The 10,245-nt window shown below is 60.4% G+C and overlaps 1 protein-coding gene across 6 annotated transcripts in view; it reads left to right on the forward strand.

The window, feature by feature from the left end:
* Nucleotides 1-9,432, forward strand: part of TOM1L2 (target of myb1 like 2 membrane trafficking protein) — a 72,226-nt gene extending 62,794 nt beyond the window's left edge. For 3 of the 6 annotated variants that reach the window (XM_043904051.1, XM_043904052.1, XM_043904055.1), the window contains 3 exons: nucleotides 3,990-4,049; nucleotides 5,518-5,554; nucleotides 6,126-9,432. In XM_043904051.1, coding sequence (XP_043759986.1) covers nucleotides 3,990-4,049; nucleotides 5,518-5,554; nucleotides 6,126-6,274 — 246 coding nt within the window. In that variant the 3' untranslated portion in view covers nucleotides 6,275-9,432. The remainder of the gene's footprint in view (nucleotides 1-3,989; nucleotides 4,050-5,517; nucleotides 5,555-6,125) is intronic. The other 3 variants (XM_043904053.1, XM_043904054.1, XM_043904056.1) reach the window with 1 other exon arrangement.
* Nucleotides 9,433-10,245: the final 813 nt, after the last annotated feature.

The following is a 10,245-nucleotide window of genomic DNA, read 5'->3' on the forward strand; positions in this document are numbered from 1 at the left end:
TGTGTTCCCCAGAAGGGTCTGCGGCCCCTGAAGATACACAGACACAACAGGAACAGAATGAGAGGAGTCTGGTGTGGGAGCACTGGGATCACACACACAATCAGCCCTGGGAAGTAGGGCGTCTGAGGCCAAAGCCTGGGAGGGTCCCTCCTGCCTCGTGATCAAGTGGCCTGAGTCTGTGCACAGAGGGGTCGCCCACTCCAACCTGCCTGCCGGGCAGAGAGCAGCTCACCTCTCACAGAGCCACCACCTGGCTACCTGCCTCTGCCACGGAAACCAGAGGTCTGTGTGTCATGGGGCCAGAGCGGGAGACGCTGGACACTCCAGGAGGAAGCAGGACTGACCCCTGGAGCCCGGGCCAGGACGGGCCAGTGGAGGGCTGTTCAGGCTGGGCCAGCATGCCTGGGCCTGTGAGTGGCACAGGGCCTCCTGGCAGAGCCAGGTGTGGCAGGGCCACCACAGCCCGGGCCAGAGTGTCTGCCCATCCAGCTTGGAGCCGGTGACTGGGCCCAGCCACACTCGGGGTCATCGCCCACTCCTCCACAGCCCTGCTTGCCGCCCCAGGCCCAGGACCAACCTTAGAGAGACAGGCTAGCCAGGCCCTCGTCTGCTTCTTTGGGGCAGGCTGGGGCTCCACCCCACACGTGTGAATGGCCTTAGAGCAGGACTCCTTAGAGCATGTTCCCTCCATTGTCCAAATTGGGAAGATCCATCGTGTGTCCTTGGACCTGTTAACCCTGCAAAAGAGGATACTGCCCACAACACATGGTGTGGCTCGGCAGCCAGTGGTGGCGCCGCCCCTGCCCGGCCCCACCTAGAGCTCCAGGCTTTGACTTCAGAAATAAGCCCAGCTAACAACTAACCCGGCATCTCACCTGTCTGATTGCAGTGTGTTTCTTTTTTTAAAAACAATGTATATTAATTGCTTTGCCTTATTTCCCATAGCGTAGAAACCCAAGTCTTTCCAAACTGCTGGAGTACAAATTCTTTGCTTGGAAACTTTTTGTACTATTGAGTGAGACCAAGGACTTATAGATGGTGGTGAGGAGGTGGAGGGCGGGCTATCAGGAGGGTCCACAGCCCCTGGATATCACCCTTGAGCGCACCACTGGCTCTGGCCTCATTGGAAACAGCGCAGGTTTCCCTGTGGGGAGGAGAGGCCCTGAGAACCTTCTGGTGCAGCTTGCCCAGCGGGGTAGGGGGCAGTGTAGGTGCCCCATCCGGCTTCAGCGTCCTCCTGCCTCTCCGAGCTTTGGTCAGAGGGCACATGGCGGGGTGGGGGTGGGGGGGAAGCCAGGGAAGCACAGCAGGAACCGCAGTAGGTTAGAGAGTCTGCTCCAGGTTTGGGGTGGAGGCAGGGCTCCCTGTGCAGACCCGCAGCCCCCAGATGCAGCTGAGGGCGCCTGGCAATGGCTGAGCTGGTGGCAGCCCCCTCCCTCCTGGGCTGGTGAGTGAGCCAGCCAGTGAGAGAGCCGCTCACCAGCCAGCAGCCAGTGCAGATCAGGGCTGAGGATAGCCCATCTAGCTATCCTGGGTGAGGGAGTCCGGGTGCAGATCCTCGTCGGAGTCCCCACATGAGAGGTGCCTTTATTTCTCTCTCCTTTCCATCTCCTTCCTCCACCTTACGCTCCACAGCCCCCTTGCCCAGGAGGTGCTCCCTGCAGACCACGTCAGAGCCCAGGTCGCTCAGGGTGACAACACTGAGATTCCTCGGGCCTGGGGATGTGCCCACGGCTGGGGCTGTTCGCAGGGCAGCTGAGTGTCCAGCGTGTCTGACACGCCTGGTTGTCACAGAAACCTTGCCCTGGCGCAGTGCTCCCACATCGACCACGTGGTGGGTGGCTTGTGAGCCCAGGCGCTGCATCCAGCCAGGCAGCGCAGCCCATCCCAAGGTCATGTGAGCTGTCCTGCCACCCACACCTGACCTACTCCATACCTCTCAGTCAGGGGTCAGGCCCAGGGCTCCAGGCCCTGGGTTTCTGAGTTAGAACGCGCAGCCCGAAGTGAAGGGCTCCAGGGCGGTGAGTGGTGGAAGCTGTCGCCCCATTTCACAGATGAGGCCGGGGCCCAGAGGCAGGGAGCTCCTGGAGAGGGGCAAGGCCACCCAGGGGAGGGGAGAGCTGCCTCTGCTCGAGGGGTGAGGAGCCTCTCACAGGTCAGTGTTTATCTTCTGAGCATGCTGGCTCTCAAGATCGGTCCAGAGGGGGAAACAGGAGCATGATCCCTGACCCCAGGGGATCATTCTGAACATAACGAAGGCTTAAAGCCCATGGCCCCTTTAGCGGCTTTTTTCAAGCTTTGCAACCTGAGGAGTCTCTCTGCTCGACCTGGGCAGGCTGAGGCTGGTGGGCTTCAGGGACTCCCTGCTCTGGCAGCTGGAGTTGCCGGTTTCTCCCTGGAGATGTGCTGACTCTCCATACTGAGTTCTGGGAATTTGGCAGGTGGCAGGCGTCCTCCCCGAGGCCGGCATGCCAGCTTAGAAGAATCACAGTAACGAAAACTGGCATCTCCTGTCATGAGACCGTGTTGGGCGGAAACCCTGCCGGCAAGCATGAACCCAGCAGGTCGTGCCCCGGGTGCCCCTGCTCCGCTCGCTGGGACGGGAAGGGGCCTCAGGTGCTGCCAGTGCCCACAGCGGCCCACCCTGCAGAGCAAGGACCACATGTCCCTCAGCCCCATGGTCATTTCAGGGTGGTTTTTTGTTTTTTTTTTTCTTTTTTCTTTTTTTCTTTTTTTGCCCGACTCTCTGCGACCCCATGGACTCCAGCCTACCAGGCTCCTGTGTCCATGAGATTTTCCAGGCAAGGATACTGGAGTGGGTTGCCATTTCCTTCTCCAAAGGGTGGTTTTTCATTCCAGCATTCGTAAGGCCCCAGCAGGTCGAATAAATACAAATAATCTGGTGGAGGTTGGCCTGCACCTTTCTGAAACGCCTGTGGAGGCCAGATATGGGGTCTGGGGGCCTGGCTGTGTGGCCCTGGGGTGAACCCAGCTGCAGACACAGTGCTGGAGAGTTTTCTAGAAACAGTGGGCTTGCGAGTGAGTCCCAAGAGGTACTTTGTGGTCCAGCCTAGGTGAGGACACAGGTCACTTCAATCAAGGGCCGTCTACCCATTTCTGTAGGCAGGGAGCCAACATTTCATTAGCGTGACTTCAGGGAGGTTAAAAGTTACTCTTACTTCTTATCACATTACTATCTTATGACATCTGCCAGCAGCTTCACCATTTCCAGCCAAATAGATTTTCGGGCCCTTGGCACAGGCAGCCCCAGCGTGGACAAGGCCCAGGCGATGGTTGGGCGCCCTCCTTCTCTCAGGACCCCGGCCCCCTCCCCTGCTCTCAGGTGCCCTTTTCCCTTTGATGGGCAGGGGGAGGGGGTCCACAGGCAGTGCTGAAGGCTGGGAGGGGAGGGTGGAGTGAGAGGAGGCTGCTGCATTCCGGCTGCTTCGCGGGTTTCCCACTAAAGAGACACACAGATGACCACAGCCCACGGCCCCTCTGGTCATCAGAATGCTTGCTTTTGCCTGTGTCTGCTGGTGGAGGAATGTGCTGGGCTGCTGTGGGCCAGGCCACCCCTAGGCCTGGGTGCCCTCCCCACGCGGAAATGCCCCGGGACGCATTTCAGGATCCTTTCAGTGAGCAGAGCCTATACCCCTGCCAACCCCGTGCCCTGCACTGCCCTGGGCCATGGGCTGCCGTGCGGCCTCCCCGTCCTGCCTGGGCCCTGGGACCAAGGGCGGACACACTAGTCAAAAAGTTATCCACTGAAGAACGCGTACTGTGCCTCCTCCCCGCGCCCACCCGGCCGCCGCCCCGCTTCTTAGAGTCGCTGCCTTCCTCCCTGCCACCTCCCTCGGCTGCTGCCCGCCTGCCCCACGTGTCCGCTCTGTGCGCCTTTGGTTGCCTTGGGCTGCCTGCACTGACGTGTCCGCTGTTCTGTCTCCCTGCCTGGCTGGGGGCTGCCTGGCCGCTGCCTGCCGCCTCCGCAGATCCCCGTGGTGCAGCCCTCGGTCATGGACGACATTGAGGTGTGGCTCAGGACCGACCTGGTGAGACTCCACGTTTCTGTCTTGGTGGGGAGTGGCGAGGCCCAGGCCGGGGCCCCTTGGGGCTGGCCTGGGGGCCCCAGGGGCTGCTCCCTGGGGAGTGGAGGAGGGAGGCTGGGCAGGCGCCTCCAAGACGCACCCTGACTTTTCCCAGTCACTCTGCGATTCCAGGTGTGTGCTCTTGGATTCTTTTGGTTTTTGTGCGTTTTTTAATTTTAATTTTTTTTGGTTTTCATTTTTTTCTTTTAATTGTGAAATTTTCACAGTTGTGAGTGGGTGTTTATTTTTCCATCACTGTCATCACTCTTCCCCAGTGTAGCCTGGCATCTTGGCTTTACTGGCCCCAGAGGCCACTGTCTTTGTCCCCAGAGATGGGCAGGGAGGTTAGGATGTCATACATCTCCCCATGGCAGCAGGTTCTGAGATGGGAGGCTGCGCTGGCTGGTCCCCACCCCACCCCGGCCCCCCGCCAAGCACTGTCACCCCCTGAGGGGATGTTAAAAAAATGCACCCTGGAAAGGGGTGCTTGCCCACGTCATGGCTGAAGGAACTGTTGCCCTGACCTGGGGACACCTCATCTCCTGTTTCTTGTCACCTCCTGTCAGGCCCCCCACTGGGACGGCAGACCTTAGGAGGACCTCCTGCTGCTCCGGGCCAGCACACCACCCACCCAACCCCAGAGACAGGCTTTCCAGAGACACTCTGCCCCGCAAGCCGCTGCCTGCGGGCCATGCCAGGGGAGGAAGAGGCGCCCATTAGGTCCTTCCTGACAGAACGCCTGGAGAGAAATAGCTGCTGTCACAGAGCAGGCAGGCACACCTGGCCCACCTCACCTTACAAGGGGGACCCACACTCGAGGGCAGAGCAGGGGCGGAGGCAGGAAGGAGGACGGGGCCATGTCCACCGCCCATCACTGTCTGTGCAGGGCCCAGTGGCCCCCACATCCCCCAAACAGAACTGACCGCCCAGAGCATCCTCAGTGTCCGAATCGGGGCATGGGAAGAGACTGGCACTGCTCCTAGGAGGCTGGGGCCCAGCCAACCCCCTGCCGGGGCACCTTGGGGTCAAGCCCCTATGTCTCCAGGCCTCACGCGGTTCCAGCTGCTGGCGTGGCCTTGACCACCCAGTGCCATGCAGCTGCCCGCCAAGGTCCGTGGAGTGGAGGGGCGCCCAGAGCCTGGCCTCCCCCGGCTCTTCTGCGGTCCTGCCCCGAGTTTCAGCAGGGAAGGAGCTGCACAGTTCAGTTTTTTCTTTCTGACCTTTCTGGAGGACCTAGAGCCTCCTCAGCTTTTTGTTTTTACTTTTTAAGAACAAAAGTTTCTCTTTCTCCTATAAGATGAGAGCAGCATTCTGCTCTTGCAGAATTCAGGATGGGAAGTAGGAAATGTCATTGGGTGTTGCCCTGGGGGGTGGGCCGCAGGCGGGAGTGGCCACGGGACAGCACTAACGTCCTCTCTCCGCTCTCCCACAGAAGGGCGATGACTTGGAGGAGGGCGTCACAAGCGAAGGTAGGCCTGCCTCTGACCCACTGTGGCTGTGCCCTTCCCAGGCTCTGAGAGCCTCCTTGCCGCCCTGGCGCCTCCCTGTTCCTGGACTCTATCCATCCAGGTCACCTGCTGACGTGGGAGGTGCCGGTAGGCACACTCAGCCATCCCAGGTCCACGGGACCCCAGACCGGCACTCCTGACTGGTCTGCCCCCCACCCCCTAATGGTCATTGCCGCCGAGACAAAACACATGCCATGCAGTCAGCACAGGGGGTGCCGGTCTGGGGCCCTCTGTAGGCCCTGAGCCCTGCCAGGGTGGCGTCCCTGCCAAGGTCAAGGAGGAAGTTGCCCCTCCAGCTCTCCCTGCCTTGCCACCAATGCCGATCTGGACCATGGAAAAGCACCAAGGGGCTTTTCCAGTCAGTGGTGGGGCAGGAGTCATGACTGCCCGCTTCCCTTACCCACCCTGGGTTGTGGCTGAGCTTCCTGCCTGCCCTGGTGGTGTCAGAGGAGGAAAGGGGCCCTCGCCTGTGGGATTGTGCGTGGCAGCTGAGCCCGTACCCATCACTGCCGGGCCTTGTTCTGTGTTTCAGAGTTCGATAAATTCCTTGAAGAAAGGGCCAAAGCTGCTGAAATGGTTCCCAACCTCCCCTCTCCCCCAGCGGACGCTCCGGCCCCAGCCTCGAATCCCTCAGGCCGGAAGAAGCCGGAGCGGTCAGAGGATGCCCTCTTTGCCCTGTGAGCTGTCCCTATGGTTGGGCCCCCCACCCCATGGCAGGTCTCCTCTCGCCCCCGGTCCACCCAGGCTCTGGCCACTCCTCCCATCCACCGCACCCACTTGGTCCTGCGCTGCTCTGTCTCCATGGAAACACCACTGTGTTTGCTCCCAGGCCTCTCACTCGTTGGGCCCAGCTTTAGCCACCTTCTCTTTGGGAGGTGGGACAGTGTCACTGCAGCTGCAGCCCCTCAGCCTCTGCCCTCCTGCTCCCTCTGCCTGTTTCCTCCAGGAAGAGCTGGTGACTGGCCCAGCCCCAGGCAGGGCCAGCCCTTTGGGGCTGTTCCCGAGCAGTTCCTCTGGTCACTTGCCCACAGAGAAGGGGCTCAGACCCCAGCCCCATGCCCAGCTCAGCAGGCCTCTCCTGCCCTCCTGTGCCCTCCTTGGTCCCAGAAAGGGCAGGTCTGCAGCCGCAGGCTTGGTCTCACTCCCCACTGCCACTCCCTGACAAGCGTCAGCACTTCAGTAGGCTCTGTGGTGCCCGCGGGTGGCATCTCTCATCTACCACCTGCTTGACCCTCTTCACTCTCCACTGCTAGCCCAGGCCCACTGCCGAGCTGGGACCAAGGGGTCTGCCACGGGCCCATGAGGTAGAGGTAACATGGCGGTGGCCTCGCTGCCCCCATGAATGCCGCTCCATCTGTGGAGGGACCTGCACAGTGAGGGCTGGCTCTGGCCGGCCCGGGAAAGCTAGGTGCATTTCAGAATGTGCTTCATTCGGCTCGGCCCAGGGTAGCCTCTGCCTCCACCTCCAGGGCCCACAGCAGCAAGCGGTTTTGACCCTGAGTGAGATCCCAGTGACCCAGCGGCCGGCACAGCTCCAAGGCCCCTGTGCTCCTCCTGGGCGGGGTCTCAGCCTCCCCCACAGACTGTCCTGAAGCCTCACCTCACAGCCCACCTCAGAAGGTGGGGGCGGCTGGCGAGCCCCACTCCTTCCTGGGTCCTCACTTGGCCCCAGCCTGGTCTAGCCTGAGCTGCCCTGTGCCCAGAAGGGCACACGGGCTATGCCCGCAGCTTCTCGCCGGCCCGGGAGCCCTAGCCCCGCTCAGAGCTCTAGCAGGCGCTCCCTGGCATCAGGGCAAAGCTGGGGTCTCCTGGGAGCATTCAGGGTGGGGTTGGGGGCTGTGGGGGGGCGCCAGCAGGAGCAGGTGTGGAGACTGAGGTGCCATTGGGGGACCCACACCTGGCCTGGCCCTCCCGCAGCTCCCTCCACAGGGGAGGCCTGGGGTCCTACTGGCACCTCACACCCCAGCTCCTTGGAGGATGCCCCTCCATGTAGCTGGGTCAGCCTGCTGCACCCTGCCCGGCCGGGCCCCCACACTGCGCCTACCCCCTGCCCGGTCCCACCCTCAGTTAGCCTTGGATGCTGAACCGTCCAAAGCCAGCTGATGAGCTGCAGGGCAAGGTGGCCTGCTTGTGCCTGGCCACTCCAGCTGGTATCCCCAGGCCTCTAGTGTAGCCTGGGGGTGTGTCTCTGTGGGGGTGGAGCCTGCCTTGCCAGCCCGGGGGGACATTGGGCCTCTGGGGGTCAGTCAGTCCTTCAGGAGTCAGAGCAGCCGGGCCCAGCATCTGCTGAGGGAGGAACCGGCCTCCCGGGAGTTCCTGGGTGGACGGTGTGGCAGGGGCATGTGCCTGCCCCCAGGGAGACCCCACAAAGCCGTCCCCCAGCTCCAGCTGCTCAGCCAGGCCCAGTCTAGAGAGGCCAAGCCGCTAGGGTGGTGAGTGGTGGGGGCCTCACCAGCCGTCCTGGCTGGAGCTGCCCCTCCGCTTGCCTATCAGGTCACAGCAGCCTGCCCCACCTGCCCCCACCACGCCCAGGAAGCAGGTGCCTGGGACGGGTGCTGCTCACCCTTCCCGTCCTGAGGCCCCAGGTGCCCAGGCCCATCTCACTGGTTCCCTTCTGTCTGGGAGGCTCGGCTCTTGGGCTGCTCTCCCAGGAGGGAACCCTGGCCAGAGCCTTCTGCCCAGCAGAGTGAGACCCTCCGAGCCACCAGCCTCGGCCAGTGTTAGAGACCGCAGATCCAGTATGTAATTACACTAAATTATTGCTGGGATTCCTTATAAGCACTAATTATACCTTATTATAGGTTAAAATATTTATTTTGTCAAAATATTTTCTTGGGGATGTGTTTAACCTTTTCTGTGTTGTGTGCTGAGATGTGAAAACTAACTCCTTTCTCCTGCCTCTCTGACCAGTGGGCAGCAGTAAAAAGCACTGAGTTCATGTGACCAGGCACTGGTGGGCCTTTGGCCCGCCTGCCCCAGAGCGGCCCCTGCCCAGGACCCCCAGGGGAATGTGACCGACTGGCTTATCTGTGTGCATAAGGACAATGGCCTCAGAGCTGCAGTGACTCTTCACTGGCCAGGCCAGAGGGCAAGGGGGCCGTCTGCTGTCTGTCCTCCCGTCTGTCTGTCAGCCCTTCAGTGTGATCACCTGTGCTCTCTGCCTTGGATCCCGCCTCGGCGCCCTGCCCTTCCCCTCTCTACCGGGGTCCAGAGAAGGGAGCCTGGGGAGGTGGGGCGGGTGAGGACCTGGGGCAGCAGGTGCCCAGACTCCAGCTCCTCCTGTTCCTTCCTGCCACCACAGCCCCACTTGGCCTCCGCACGCTTCTAACTCAGTCCAACCCAGCCTTCCGGAGGGTTCAGGGGGCTGTGGGCCAGTGAGGAAGAAAGCCCGTGGAGGACAGTTGAGCCTTTTGTACTGGCAGCCCCCAGGCCCGGGCCCCCTCCCCTGTCCCCAACGTGGGCATAGCCAGCTTCACCACTCAGAAGACACCCTGAGGCCCCCGCCTCTCCCATGCCCAACTTCAGCCCTTCCTGTCCCTGGGGTGCCCTGAGAACAGCTGTCAACTCAGAAGGCTCATGGCATCTCTCCAGGTGCTCCTGGAGGAAAGGGGGTGAATATTTATTCCCTCGAGTTTGCACTTGATTTGTGAGGGTTCTCAGGTTTGTTGTCGGCGTCCCCCAGCCTAGCGGTCTGTCACTGTCTGTCTCTGCCGGCAGAGCAGGACTGGAGGGTGGGTCAGTGACACCAGAGCGTCCGTCTACCCACGAGCTCTCCTAGATACGTCTGTCTAGTTTGGGATCTTGCATGTAAAATACTCCACAATAAACAAACAAACAGACTGCTGCTGTGCAATCTCTGTTTCATCGGGCCTGCCAGAGCTGACCTCCAGCTTTGTCTAAGCAGAGGCAGCGTGAGCCTCCGTGCTGCCAGGGAAGCTTGTCCCATTCCCTCTGCTTGGGGGTAGCAGTCGGAATGAGACCAATGCCCTATGCAAAGGGAGTCTGGGAGCAGCCTCCAGAGTGTGAGGGCCCCAGGCTCTGTGGATGGAAAGTGTGTCCCCCTGTGAAAAGTGCTGTGGGCCCGAAAGAGGCCTGCTCTGTGTCCCTGTTCAGTTCAGTTCAGTCACTCAGTTGTGTCCGACGCTTTGTGAGCCAATGGACTGCAGCACGCCAGGCCTCCCTGTCCATCACCAACTCCCAGAGCTTACTCAAACTCATGTCCATAGAGTCAGTGATGCCATCCAACCATCTCATCCTCTGTTGTCCCCTTCTCCCTCCTTCAATCTTGCCCAGCATCAGGGTCTTTTCCAATGAGTCAGTTCTTCGCATCAGATGGCCGAAGTATTGGAGCTTCAGCTTCAGCATCAGTCCTTCCAATGAATATTCAGGACTGATATCCTAAAGGATTGACTGGTTTGATCTCCTTACCGTCCAAGGGACTCTCAAGAGTCTTCAACACCACAGTTCAAAAGCATTAATTCTTCAGCACTCAGCTAGCTTTATTGTCCAACTCTCACATCCATACACGATTACTGGAAAAACCATAGCTTTAACTAGACAGACCTCCATCGGCAAAATAACGTGTCTGCTTTTTTTTTTTTTTTAGTTCTCCCACTTTATTGCTACCAACCCATCTCCCTCGTGCACACATG

Source organism: Cervus elaphus, chromosome 5, assembly GCF_910594005.1.
Source record: "Cervus elaphus chromosome 5, mCerEla1.1, whole genome shotgun sequence".
NCBI classification, from domain to species: domain Eukaryota; kingdom Metazoa; phylum Chordata; class Mammalia; order Artiodactyla; family Cervidae; genus Cervus; species Cervus elaphus.